This window comes from Theropithecus gelada, chromosome 3, assembly GCF_003255815.1.
Source record: "Theropithecus gelada isolate Dixy chromosome 3, Tgel_1.0, whole genome shotgun sequence".
NCBI classification, from domain to species: domain Eukaryota; kingdom Metazoa; phylum Chordata; class Mammalia; order Primates; family Cercopithecidae; genus Theropithecus; species Theropithecus gelada.
Genome location: NC_037670.1, coordinates 18,635,097 through 18,648,759, shown reverse-complemented (window position 1 = coordinate 18,648,759; position 13,663 = coordinate 18,635,097). Strand labels below are relative to the sequence as shown.

The 13,663-nt window shown below is 56.4% G+C and overlaps 1 protein-coding gene and 2 non-coding genes across 5 annotated transcripts in view; all 3 read left to right on the top strand.

Annotated features, from left to right (window-relative positions):
• Nucleotides 1-12,414, top strand: part of TRPM2 (transient receptor potential cation channel subfamily M member 2) — an 88,247-nt gene extending 75,833 nt beyond the window's left edge. For all 3 annotated transcript variants that reach the window (XM_025379297.1, XM_025379299.1, XM_025379298.1), the window contains 5 exons: nucleotides 5,763-5,849; nucleotides 6,978-7,083; nucleotides 8,882-8,983; nucleotides 10,522-10,638; nucleotides 11,336-12,414. In XM_025379297.1, coding sequence (XP_025235082.1) covers nucleotides 5,763-5,849; nucleotides 6,978-7,083; nucleotides 8,882-8,983; nucleotides 10,522-10,638; nucleotides 11,336-11,461 — 538 coding nt within the window. In that variant the 3' untranslated portion in view covers nucleotides 11,462-12,414. The remainder of the gene's footprint in view (nucleotides 1-5,762; nucleotides 5,850-6,977; nucleotides 7,084-8,881; nucleotides 8,984-10,521; nucleotides 10,639-11,335) is intronic.
• On the top strand, nucleotides 7,037-7,097 carry LOC112621933. The gene has a single exon (XR_003118854.1). It is a non-coding gene; the product is annotated as a Z6 small nucleolar RNA (small nucleolar RNA).
• On the top strand, nucleotides 8,844-8,925 carry LOC112621934. The gene has a single exon (XR_003118855.1). It is a non-coding gene; the product is annotated as a Z6 small nucleolar RNA (small nucleolar RNA).
• Nucleotides 12,415-13,663: the final 1,249 nt, after the last annotated feature.

Sequence of the window (13,663 nt, the reverse complement as noted above, 5' to 3'; positions counted from 1 at the left end):
TCTCGTGATCCGCCCGTCTTGGCCTCCCAAAGTGCTAGGATTACAGGCTTGAGCCACCACGCCCAGCTGAGATGGAATTTCACTCTTGTTGCCCAGGCTGGAGTGCAATGGCATGATCTTGGTTCACTACAACCTCCACCTCCTGGGTTCAAGTGATTCTCCTGCCTCAGCCTCCTGAGTAGCTGGAATTACAGGTGTCCACCACTATGCCCGGCTAATTTTGCATTTTTAATAGAGATGGGGTTTCACCATGTTGGTCAGGCTGGTCTCGAACTCCTGACCTCAGGTGATCCACTTGCCTCAGCCTCCCAGAGTGCTGGGATTATGGACATGAGCCACCACTCCTGGCCTATAATATTTTTTCTATTTTCAATTTTTAAAAAATATATAGGGGCATTATTAATTTTGTATGCTGACTTTATGTCTAACAACTTTGTTAAATTTTCTCATTAATTATATAAAAGTGTTTGTAGATTTTCTATGTAAATAATATATATTCTGCAAATAACAATGTTGTCTTTCTCCTTACAATAATCATGCCTCATTCTTTTTTTTGCCTTATTGTGCTGGGTAAATTCTTCAGTGTATTTTAGAATATTGGTAATATTAACAGGTTTCCTTGTTTCTGAGTTAATGGGAATGCTATCAACATTTCACCATTAAGTATGGTATTTGCTGAAGAAATTTATAAATACCTTTTATGAGATTAGGAATGTTTCTATCTAGTCCCAGTTTGTCAGGAGCTGAATGCTACTAAATGGTTTTTCTGCCATTGATTGAGATAGTTATAAGATGTTTCCCCTTTAGCCAATTAGTGTGTGAATTATTTTTATAGCTTCTTCAGTGTTGAGCCATCCTTGTTTTCCTAGAATAAACTCTTCTGTTATATTTAATATACTGCTGGAGTTAATTTACTAACATTTTATTTAAGATTTAAAAAAATCTGTGTTCAAAAGTGGAATTTGCCTATAATTTATATTTCTTGTACTGTCTTACTTTGGTTTTGGTATGAGGTTATACCCATCTCAATGAATGAGCTGGTCAGCTTTCCTTCTTTTCTCTTCTTTGGAACTTTTTGAATGAGGTGGAGATAATTATTTGTCTCTTAAAGTCTGATAATACTCACCTATAAAACTGTTAGGTCTAACATATTTTGAGCAAGTAGATTTCTAACTACTTTATCTTCCATAATGATTTTGGAACCTTATTTCCTGTTTCTTCTTGGGTCGTTTTTTAGTAATTGTAAATTTTCTGGAAAATTATCATTTCATCTAACTTTTGAAATATATTGTGTCACAGATGTCCATAATATTCTTTTATGATTTAAAAAAATCTAATATAAATATACAGTAATTTCTCTTTTGAGCATTGATATTTATTATGTATTTCTCTTCTTTGGTTTTTTTTTTTTTTTTTGATTATTCTTGCCAGTGGTTAATTTTATAATCTTTTCAAAAAACTAACTTTTGGATTTGTTGATTGTCTTAATTTTTCTATCTCATCCATTTTTGCTTTTGTTGTTATCTTTCCTTCCTTTCTACTTCTTATGGATTTGCTCTTGATTTATGTGTTAGAGCTCATTTTTATTTAATTTTCCTGGTTTTCTAATAAGGGTACCTAAGACTATAAATTCTCTCTAAGATCTGGTAGGCTGTATCCCTTAAGTTTTGATGTGTAGAGATTTTATTTTTTACTATATAAATTTCATTATAATCTTCATCTTACACTTTTGTTTTGCTCTTTTTTTTCTTTTTGTGGAGAATGAGGTCTCACTCTATTATCCAGGCAGGTCTTAAGCTCGTGGACTCAAGCAGTCCTCCTGCCTCTGCCTCCCCAAGTGCTGGGATTACAGGTGTGAGCCACCACACCCAGCATAATCTTCATTTGATTATTTAGTGATGTACTTTTAGTTTTTTTTATCTTGAGACAGAGTCTTGCGCTGTAGCCCAGGCTGGAGTGCAGTGGTGCGATCTTGGCTCACTGCAACCTCCACCTGCAGGGTCCCAGTTCAAGCAATTCTTCTGCCTCAGCCTCCCGAACCACTGGAATTACAGGCATGTGCCACAATGCCAGCTAATTCTTTTTGTATTTTTAATAGAGATGGTGTTTCACCATGATGGTCAAGCAGGTCTTGAACTCCTCACCTCGTGATCCACCCACCTTGGCCTCCCAATGTACTGGGATTACAGGCATGAGCCACTATGCCTTGTCCTCTACTTACAGTTTTTAAGCCATTCTTTGTTATCACCTTCTAATTTTATTGCACTTTTGTTGGAGTGGGATTGGCAACACGCAGATTCTTGAAATTGAAATGTCCTCTGTGGCCACAGTCTCTACCCTGGGTTGTTGCAGCTGCTTGACTGTAACCCTAACCTCACCCCTAACCCTAACCCCAACTCTAACCCTAACCCCCAACCCCAACCCTAACCCTAATCCCTATCCCTAACCTTAACCCTAACCCTCTTGGCCCATTCACAACAGCAGCCTGTGTGAGCTTGTCTGACTCACGTCACTCACACACTCAGATGCCCTTTCTGACAGGAGTGACTGTCCCCCATGTCCGTCTGGGGCCAGCCCCCTCACCATATTAGTTTGCTATGGCTGTTGTAACTAAGTACCACAAACTGGGGGGATTAACAGAAATGGATTATCTCACAGTTCTGAGGGCCAGGAGTCTGAAATCAAGGGCCACACTCCCTCTGAGGGCTTGAGGGGAGACCCCTTCCTGCCTCTCCAGCTCCTGGTGTTCCTGGCAGCCCTTTGCATTCCTTGGCTTGTGGATGCATCACCCTGATCTCTGCCCCCTAGCCACATGGCCTCTCCCTGCATGTGTCTGTGTCTCTTCTGTTCTTAGGATTATAAATCATACTGGGTTTAGGGCCAACCCTATTTCAGTGTAGCTTCATCTTAACTAATTAAACCTGCAGACACTATTTCTGAACAAGGCCAGATTCTGAGGTTCTGGGAAGGACATAAATTTGTGGGCATTGTTCACCCCAGTGCACCTTTGTGCTAGACCTGTCTCCCATTGCCTCTCAAGGACCTCATCCCGAACATACTGCTCCTCCTGCACCCGGGTCCTCCTGCCCTCTTGCGTTGCTCCTGCCGACATAACTCTTTTTTTTTTTTTGAGATGGCGTCTCACTCTGTCGCCCAGGCTGGAGTGCAGTGGTGCGATCTCGGCTCACTGCAAGCTCCGCCTCTTAGGTTTACACCATTCTTCCGCCTCAGCCTCCCGAGTAGCTGGGACTACAGGCACCCGCCACCTCATCTGGCTAGTTTTTTGTATTTTTTTTTTTTTAGTAGAGACGGGGTTTCACTGTGTTAGCCAGGATGGTCTTGATCTCCTGACCTTGTGATCCGCCCGTCTCGGCCTCCCAAAGTGCTGGGATTACAGGCGTGAGCCACTGTGCCCGGCCCGACATAACTCTTTAAACACGCTGTCTCCTTGGCCCCTGCCCGCTCGTCCCTTCCTCTTTTGAATCCACTCCACTTGGGCTTGTCTTGCCCGTTCTTTCTGAAATGGGTTGAGGTCAGGTCAGCAAGGATTCTGCCTTGTTCAACCCAAAGGCCAGCTCTCCACCCCACAACCCACCTGCATTTCTGGAGCTGTGAGTGGATGAGTGAATGAACATGTGATTGCTGCAGCTGGAGTGTCGCTGTGTTCGCGCTTTGGGGTTGTGTGGGTAGGTTTGTGGACGGGCCTATGCCTTGACGTTGTGATGGAGCTAGCGAGCATACAGCAGGGAGATGAGGGGTTGAGAACTGTATGGACGAGATCATGACCGGGGGCTCAGAGATCAGGGCACAGTGACAGCAGCTGAAGACTTGGCTGTGGGGTGGGGGCTGTGGTGCGGGAGGGCAGCTTGGTGGTCCGAAGCCCCTGCTGCCCGGCCCACTCAGGCTGACTGAGAAGCAAGGGTGCATAGCATTTGTTTCCTTCCTGGCAGGAGCGGGCGTGCATGTGGTTTAATGGTAGGAGCCGTCAGGCCCCTGACCTCCCTCCTGGCTCTGCCACTGGCCGACTAGGGACAGGGACAGTGAGATGACAGCAGAGCCCTGGGGCCCGGAGCTTCCTGTGGGGGTGGACTCGTGCCAGGCAGAGCGTGTGGCCTCCTCTGTGAGCTTCTTGACCAATGCGCTGCACTCGGCATGAACAGCAGTTACGGGGAGACGAGGCAGCCTTGCTCCCAGCAGCAGGACCCGCCGCCGCCTTCTCCTTCTGGAGCTCAGTGTAGCTCTGCCCAGCGCCCCATTTGTCCGTGGCCTTGGTTCCGGGTTCTGCCCGCTCAGTGGTGTGAGTACAGGAGGGAGAATGGTGGCTGGCAAGGGCAGGGTAGACGGGAGTGAGAGACGGGCTTGGGGTTGAGGGGAGGCAGCAGTGGCCATCGCAAGAACCCTGAGTGAGCCCCGGCCTTGGAGCTGAGGTCCCCGGGGCTTGCTGCATGTGGTGCCAGCTCTGGAGCTTGGTGGGGCCGGGACTCTGGTTTCTGAGCAGCTTCTAGGGAGGCTGCCTGGGCCCCACCGCGCAAGGCCCCCCGGCCACAGAGGAGACTGCAGAGTGAGCTGGGAGGGCTGTCTGAGAGGCCCGGCCAGGTGGGCCCTACACACTGGGCAGGTTCTGGTGTGGACTCTGATCACCACAGACGCAGGCAGGTCTGCGCAGCAGTGCAGCGAGAGCTGGGGTCCCTGACAGCTGGGCAGGAGCAGGGCGACTGCAGGGGGGCAACAGAGGAGGGGCTGGGTGGAGGCGGGGAGGCCAGTTGGAGGCTGCCACGCCAGGCAGGGTCAGGGATGGTGGCACAGGCCTGGCTGGTGGCCGCCAGTGCTAGAGGTGGTAAGCTGTCCCAGGGCAGCCATGCACGGCCGCGCGGACTCAGGAGGATGGAGTCCAGGCTGTACAGAGAGGAGGCCCGTGAGGGGTGGGTCGGAGGCTACAGCTCTGGTGGGATCTGGAGGTCAGAGTGGATTGGTGGAGGAATGATACCACTGTCCCCACTGTCCCCACTCTCCCCACTGTGGCAGGGACGCTGGTGGCGGGGATGGTGGTGGAGATGGTGGCGGGGACACTGGTGGCGGGCATGCTGGTGGGGACTGTGGTGGGGACACTGCTGGGGACTTTCTGTAGACATGGAGGCCACCCCCACCGCATGGTAGCAGCAGTGCGTTTCTTCCTTCTGTTTTAGTGGTGCATTCACAGGAACTCGCCCGTTTCTAGAACTTGCTGTTTCGTATAGGACCTCGTGGTGTCAGGGAGACCAGCCTGGGCCAAGGGGAAGCATCTGTGGCTCCTGCTGCCTGTGGTTAGCACACTCTGCTGGGGTCTCTGTGGCCACTCGGACACAGGGCCTCTGGGTGTCTGGCCTGGCTCCCATGCTGCCCCTCGGAAGGCTGCCAGGATGCAGACCATGCTCTGGGGCCTTTGGACACAAAGTGCTGGCCCGAGCAGTCGGCTAGTTCTACGCTCCGTGGGGAGAAGGTGGCACTTTAGCCCCTCACCGGCCTGCAGTGGCTGGACTTCTGCTCCCAGGGAGACCGTTCCCCCACCAGGTGACCCCAAGGTAACCCAGAGCCTTGGTCTTACTCCTTGGGGGTCCCAAGGGGATCCTCCCCCATAGGCCAGAGCAGGTCCCTAAAGAAGCCTGAACGACATCCCACTGTGCGCCGGCTTCTGATGCCCGCTGTCCCCTCTCAGTTGCCCTCCCCGCCCTGTCCTCCCCCAGTGGTGGATGGTGGACTGAGTTGACCCCTCTGCATCCCAGGAACCCCATGGGCCGGACGGGACTGCGTGGGCGCGGGAGCCTCAGCTGCTTTGGACCCAACCACACGCTGTACCCCATGGTCACGCGGTGAGTTCACGCCTGCTGGGCACCAGCACCTCAGCAACGCGGCCACTCCCACCTTCACCAGGGGCTGCTGCCACTCCCCGGTGCCCAGGGGCCAGGAGGGCGGCTTTGGTGCTTGGCACTTGGTGCGCATCAAGGGGAGGTGAGGGGCGTCTGTGGATAAACATGAATACACCCGAAACGGGGCAGGAATGTCCAGGATCCCCAAGATCCCAGGACCATGCCCCTCTCCGGGGGCTGCCTTCACTTTTCTGCCGGTCCCAGCCCATTAGAGGACCCCCCTCCACAGGGACACAGCCCCACAGCCCCACACTCAACTCCCACCACAGGCTCACTCCTCCACACCCATCCACAGATGGGGACACAGCTCCACTTTCACCCCCTCAGACTCACTGCTCCGCACTCTTAGCCGGCCCACTGCTCTCACCCAAGGCACAGGCCGCCTTCTGTGCGGGTGCAGACGCCTCCGTCCCTGAGGAAACTGCTGGGGGCTCTTGCTGTCCACATTGGGCAGGAGTGGGATTCTGGGGCCCAGGCCCAGCTGCTGTGCCCTGTGCTCTCTGGGGGCTATGCCTCCACAGCCGGGACCTCCCCCAGCAGAGGGGCCTTTGGCCTCAGAGTCCTCTTGCTGCCCAGCCCCTCTCACCCAGTGGCTTCTCTGGCCGTGCAGGCATGGCCCTGGGGTGTGAGTCAAACCCTCTGCTCCCTGGTCCTTTGGCCTCTCCTTGGCATGCCCGGGTGGCACTCGGCTCCTCACGTCACCCCTGGGCAGCACTCAGCATCCCACATCACCCCACTGGGTTCCCACCGGCATTTTCTAAGAGTGATCAAACTGCAAAGCTGGGTCAAAGGGCAGGTACCTCTCTAAGGGTTTTAATCTTTAAAAATTCTCCATGAAGGCTGGGGCTCTTTCTAGTCCTACCAGCTGCTGATGGAAGTGAGGAAGGACATCCCCTAAGTGGTTACTAGCTCAGTCTTTTCCCTGGGGATGAAGAACTTGAAAAAGAACACAGTTTGAGCCTGTGGTGGACCTGACACCGCCCCGCCCCAGGCAGGGCCAGCCCCAGCGTGGCGCAGGGGAGGCTGGAGGCCACAGCGGGTCCTGGGCAGCTGTGGTCACTCCCTCTGCAGGTGGAGGCGGAACGAGGACGGAGCCATCTGCAGGAAGAGCATAAAGAAGATGCTGGAAGTGCTGGTGGTGAAGCTCCCTCTCTCCGAGCACTGGGCCCTGCCTGGGGTAAGGCTGCAGCGCGTGGGGCCTCTGTCCACTGGGCTGTCTGTGGGTCACTCTTCCATTCATCCATTCCACCCACAGACTGCACACCAGCCCCCGGGCAGGGAGGGTGCAAGACCCCAGCCTATTTTGTCTGTAGAAGACACTCCTCTTCCTCCTGTTTCCTCCTGGTGCAGTTAGAAAAACCCAGGATCAGAGGATCTTTTGGTGCATAAACACTAACGGGGCACCTACTGTGTCCCACGCACGGGCTGGGCTGGAGGCCACCTGGGCTCCCCTTTTGGGGTTCAGGGTGTTGGGGTCAGAGGTAGCTCCTCACGGTGTGTCAGATACCGACCTGCTCCTGACCTTCAGGGCCAGGTGCTGAGCCATAAAGAGAGGACAGTGTCAGGCAGGGCCCAGGGGTGTGCACAGGCTCCTCAGCTCAGGGGCAGTGGCTGGTTGTGGGGCTAAGGCTGGAGCGCACCCCAGGGTCTTGTGGGAGGGGTGGACACAATTGGGACAGATGACCCAGGCCTTTCCTCTTCAAGTGCCTCCAATAGCTCCTGTTTCCTCTCAGGCCAGCTGGGTCTCCGCAGCCCTCCAGCCCCCTCACTGCAGGGGATGGAAGAGGCTGGTCCTGCTAGGAGGTCTGAATCCTGCCAGGCCTGGCCATGGTGCGGGACCTCTGGGGTACAGCCTACCCCGCAGGGCCTCTCCTCTGCACCTGATCTGGGGAGTATGTCACTTACAACAACTCAGCAAGAAGCTGTTGCATTTCTCTAGCCCTGAGCTCACGGCCTGGTGGCTGCCTCTGCTGGTGTGGGAGTGTGTGTGCCACTGTGGTGTGCAGGGCAGCAGTGCCACGAGGGCCTCTGGGCAGGAACGGGGATTCCGGAGCCCAGGCCCAGCTGCTGAGTCCCAGTGCTTTGGGGGGCCTCGCTCCACAGCTGGAACCAACCTTGCAGCAGAGGGGGCTTTTGGCCTCGGGGTCCCCTTGCTGCCCCACTGCTCTCACCCAGTGGCTTCTCTGCCTGTGCACACCCAGCCCTGGGGCACGAGTCACCCTCCGCTCTCTGGCACTTTGGCCTCTCCATGTGGGGAGCGTGGGGTTGGGTCTGGGGTTCCACTCACCGGCATCTCTGTCAGCTCTGGCTGGTCACTGAGAGGGGCGCTCTGAGGGGCCTCCTGGGTTCCTGGCTCTAGGGCACTCGTACTTGAGGGTGAGAGTGTCTGTCTTGACGTGCCTGCAAAGTCTTCATGAGAAACTCATGGGTGTTTCAATGGGACTTTGAATGACAAGTAGGACGGGAAAGATGGGTGTGGGGAGGAGGAGGTTCGGGGTAGAGTCAGGTCCTTGAGGCAGGTGGCGCTCGGGAGCGTCTGGGAGCCCAGCCAGCCCCAGCACAGGCTGGGGTGGGACTGGGAGAGACAGGAATGCAAACAGGGAACCCACTGCAGTAGCCTGCTGCACTGGGCCTGAGCTGGGAGGGGCAATGCCTGGGGCAGGCGCCAGGGGAGCAGGGAGGGGGTGTCCTGTCATCCTTGGGGAGCCTGAGCTCAGGGTGGGTATCCTGGGGGCTGTCGCTGCTCCTCAGAGGTTGTGCCTGCAGCCCAGTGCCCCCTGCTCGGGCCATGGCAGGCTCACAGATGCTGACGTAGATGGCTGGTTCTGGGTAATGTCACTCCAGCCCAAGACGCCGCCTGCCTGTGGCTCCCGGGGCTGGGCTGCTGCCCACGATGGGCAGGCCAGTGGAGACGGGTGCCAGGGCAGCCTGAGGTCCCGCTTCAGTGCCCTGTTGACCTGCCTGTGTCTGTCCAGGGCTCCCGGGAGCCAGGGGAGACGCTGCCTCGGAAGCTGAAGCGGATCCTCCGGCAGGAGCACTGGCTGTCTTTTGAGAACTTGCTAACGCGCGGCATGGAGGTATTCCCGGCCTATGTGTATTCCACCTATGTGTTCCCAGGGCCGTAGGATGAGCATAGCATGATACTGGGGACCTGCCCCAGTCCCATCGGGTGACAGTGGTCCCACCCAGCTTCACCCGGTGACGGTGGTCCCAGCCCCTGTCCCTACGTTGCACAGCTCCCAGAGGACCAGGAAGCATAGCTGTGTGCAGGCCCCTCCCTCTCTGTTCCATTTTCTCCTAAGTCAAGGGGGATGGGCTGAGGACCCTTGCTGCCTTCAGGTGTGACAGCGGCTTGGAGGCATGGTGCCACCCTCCTCCGCACATCCACCCTTGACTTGGGCACCGCTGCGCCCAAGGGTGCTGGGAAGCCAGCCCCTCCCTCAGACCTGCCCCAGACTCCCAAGCTCTGGAGAGCCCTTCCCAAGTGCCCAGCCTGGGGACCGACTGTACCAGGACTTTTTGTTTACTTCTTTAGAAACCTCACTCTTTCCTTAGAAAGGCTTCATCTCCAGCTCTCTCTCACACAAATGCCATGCACACTTTTTTTTGGAAACAAGGTCTTATTCTGTCACCCAGGCTGGTGTGCAGTGGTGCCATCTTGACTCACTGCAGCCTCCACCTCCTGGGCTCAAGCAAGCCTCTTGCCTTGGCCTCCCAGGTAGCGGGGACTACAGGGGTGAGACACCACACCCAGCTAATATTTTGTATTTTTGGTAGAGACAGGGTTTGGCCACGTTGCCCAGGCTGGTTATGAACTCCTGGGCTCAAGCGATCTGTCCACCTCAGCCTCCCAAAGTGCTGGGATTACAGGTGTGAGCTACTGCACCCAGCCCTTCATGGACGCTCTTTATAATAACAGGCTACACGTGCTGGGTGCACTGGCTCACACCTGTAATCTCAGCACTTTGGGAGGCTGAGGTGGGCGGATCGCTGGAGGTCAGGAGTTCGAGACCAGCCTGGCCAACATGGCGAAACTCTGTCTCTACTAAAAATACAAAAATTAGCCAGGCCTGGTGGTGCATGCCTGTAATCCCAGCTATTTGGGAGGCTGAAGCAGGAGAATTGCTTGAACCCAGGCGGTGGAGGTTGCACCACTGTACTCGAGCCTGGGCAAGAGTGAGACTATCTCAAAAAAAAAAAAAGTGATCAATGCCATGGCGTGGAGCACGTCACAACATTGTGCAGCCACCACCTCTATCCAGTTCCAGAACATTCCATCACCCCAAGCTCTTCCCCAGCACTCCCGAATCTGCTTCCCATCTCCTTGAATTTGCGGGTTCTGGACATCAGTTATAAGTGGACTCCTACAGCAGGTGGCTTTTGAAGCTGACTTTCTTCACTGAGAAGACGTTTCCAAGATCTCTGCAGGGCAAGGACTGTTCAGGATGAAGCCGGCATTGGGCTGCTCCGCCGTGCAGGCCCGGGCAGGCTTGGGGAGAGCTGGGCCAGGGTCCTGTGTGTGGTGGGAGCTGGGGCAGGGTAGAGGGCACGTGGTGGGCCGGAGCACTGCTCAGGGGTCCCTTGCTGTCGGGCTTACCCTGCCCTGCCCATCCAGGTGTACAAAGGCTACATGGACGACCCGAGGAACACGGACAATGCCTGGATCGAGACGGTGGCCATCAGCGTCCACTTCCAGGACCAGAACGACGTGGAACTGAACAGGCTGAACTCTGTATGAACTTGGCCTCCAGGGAGGGGAAGTGGGGAGGCGGGGACGGGTATGGGCGTGGCCTCTGGGGAGGGGGAGGCAGAGAGGGGGTCTGGATTCTGGACCTGCCTCTGGGGCCTCCAAGGGTGGGACCTGGCTGTGCTCCCGGGGCCCAGGGCCAGAAAGTGGAAGCTACAGGATCAGAGTCTTGCCCAGAAAGTGACAAAGGGGGTACCGGGGGAGGCCAGGGAGCCCCTGCGGATGGCCAGAGCGGACGGGACAGGCGACCATGAGGGCCCTGTGTAGTTCTGGGACCTGCATCCTCCAGGGAGGCCTCGAGGAAGGCATCCAGGGGTGAGGCTGGCAAGGCCCCCCCGCCTCTGCTGCCGGCTTTTAGCCTTTTACGGGGATGTGGATTCCCAGTGCTTGGATCAATCCTGCATGCTCCTAATTCAGAACTGCGATGGGAAAGTTCCATGCAATAACCCCAGGCTTTATATGCAGGCTAAACAGCTCCCGGCAAAGCTGCACCTGCATCTTCTTCCCCTGAAGGATCCTCAGGGCCTTGTGGGTGCATCTCTGGTGCACCTGACACAGGGGTCCTGCCTCCCATTTCACAGAGGAGTAAAGTGAGGGTGCCCTCGAAGGCTGCAGTCTGTAGGGCTCAGCTGGGCAGAGGCTGGGCTGGCAGGGAGGGTCAGCTCTGCCCTTGTTGTTCCAGAACCTGCACGCCTGCAACTCGGGGGCCTCCATCCGATGGCAGGTGGTGGACAGGCGCATCCCACTATACGCGAACCACAAGACCCTCCTCCAGAAGGTGGCAGCTGAATTTGGGGCTCACTACTGACTGTGCACTCAGGCCGTGGACGGTCCCCCCGGAAACCAGGGCTTCTCTCTCCTGAGCCTGTCCAGGACTTAGGCTGATCCTGGGCCCTGCACAGGGTGGGGTTTGGTGGACCCACTGCCCCTCACGGCTGCTGCAAGTTTGCCGCAGATGACCTCATGAACTGGACAGGGTCAGGGTGACCTGGGAGAAGAGCTCAAGACAGGGCACAGGCCACTCGGAGTTGAGGGGCCCCTGGGACCCTTGGCCATCAGGTGAGGGGCTGGGCCTGTGCTGGACCCTTGGCCAGAGTTCACTCCCTTCCTGGCTGTGTCACCCCAAGCAACTCTTCCACCGTGGAGGTTATCAGCCCAAGGCAAATTCCCTGGAGAGTCAGGGTCCCCTGTGGCCTGTGAGGAAGGGGCCCTGCCACTCTCCCCAAGAGGGCCTCCATGTTCCGAGGTGACTCAACACGGATCCTTGCCTGGCCCGGGGGCACCGTCTGAACTCCTGGCTGTCAGGATAAGCTCCATGGGGGGACAGGAGCCCAGACACAGCCCAGGCCTGTGAAGAGACCCAGAGGGCCTCTGCCAGGGTTAGCCCCAGGGACCCTGGGAGGGGGCTGCAGAAGCTCTCCCTCCCCACTACCTGGGAGCCACGTGCTGGCCCCACCCAGGAAGGAGGGACAGTGTGGGCAGGAAGTGGGGATGTGCGGACCGCGTGGTTTGGTGTCAATGGCTCACAGGTGTGTGAACCATCAGGGCCCTCAGGATGGGGAATGTGGTAAAACCCAAGATGTTAAATCTGCCATCTCAGGCCTGGCTGGCTCCTGTGTGTTTTCCACAAATAAAGTTTCTGACACGTCCAGGGCCGGGGGCTGTGTCACGGCTGCCTGAAGTTCTCCTCGATCCACAGGTGAGCTTTCTGAGGCCTGTGGAGGCCCTGCAGCCCCTCAAACCTACACCCCCAGTTTCTCCAACCCACCAGCTCCCTGTCTTCATTTTCCTACACCTGGGCTCCAACATCGTCCCCAAGCCCTCCAGGCCAGGATGGTGGCATCCACGTGCCCTCCTCCTTGGCTTCCCCTGCATGGTGGTGCCAATGTGCCCTGTCGCCCCTGCAGGGGCTCCAGATGGAGCCTGGGGCGGCCTGGCTGCTGAGCACTGGCCGCAGGTGACACCCACCCTGCTCGGGGTAGGCCTCTGTCTTCCACCTGACCCAAAGCTCTCTGGCCACCCCCAAGTCCCCCTCACCCCATCAGCGTCACCAAGGACACAACTGACCCCTTATGCCCTACTTAGAATCAGTCCCGTCACCAACTTTCGTGATGGAGTCACCCTGGGTTTGATAAAAATGTAGATCTTCAGGCCCCTTTCGAAGCTCAGAGGCAGTGGGGCTGGGAGGTCCTGGAAGCTGCATCTGGGGTCAGCATCCTCCACCCCCAAGGGGCTCTCAGGTGGCAGGTTTGAACCACAGTGCAGACTGCATGGGGCCCACCCCACTCCTCTCCAGCTCCCTCTCCCCCTGCAGCGCAGCCTCCAGGTGCTACAGGGAAAGCCTGAGACTCCTCGGTTACTGGCTGTGGGTCCAGACCTCTGCCAGGGGCCATGTTGTGCTCAGTGCTCCTGTTTCTGGCTGCAGCACTGGGCTGAGCTCCCACTGTCTGGGGTAGGTCTCAGCTCTGTGTCTGTGGGATCTAGAAACACTCAGCTGAAGGTGGCACCCAGGGAAGGGGTGGGGGCTGTGCCTGGGGGCCGTGGATTCCCCTTGACAGCTCTGGCCCTCGCCACAGCACTGCCCCTGCCCTGCCTGTGAGACGGCCGGGGCTCTGTCTGAGGGTCCCCACGCTGGGTCAGGGGCCGGGACAGGAGGGACGAGTGTGGAGGCAGGGGCAGCAGGGCAATCAGCCTGCACCCAGTGGCCAGCCATGGCAGTGGGGCAGGCTCATCTGAGGCCGCCCTGTCTGAGTGTGGGGCGGGCAACCCCGGCTCCTTCACCCAGGATGTTTTATTCATTTGCCTGATGGCATCCCAGCCCCATGGATGCTGCAAGTGCAGCTCCTCCATGCCAGTCCCCAGCGAGACACCCTCGCAGCTGGGAGAGCAATTAACCAGCTAGAGCAGCTACATTTTACTCCCAGACCACAAGGCTGGATCCTGGGCAGATAAGGGAGTGAGATGCTCAGCCCTGAACTCAATCACAGCCATGAGGGAGGCTCAGATCAGG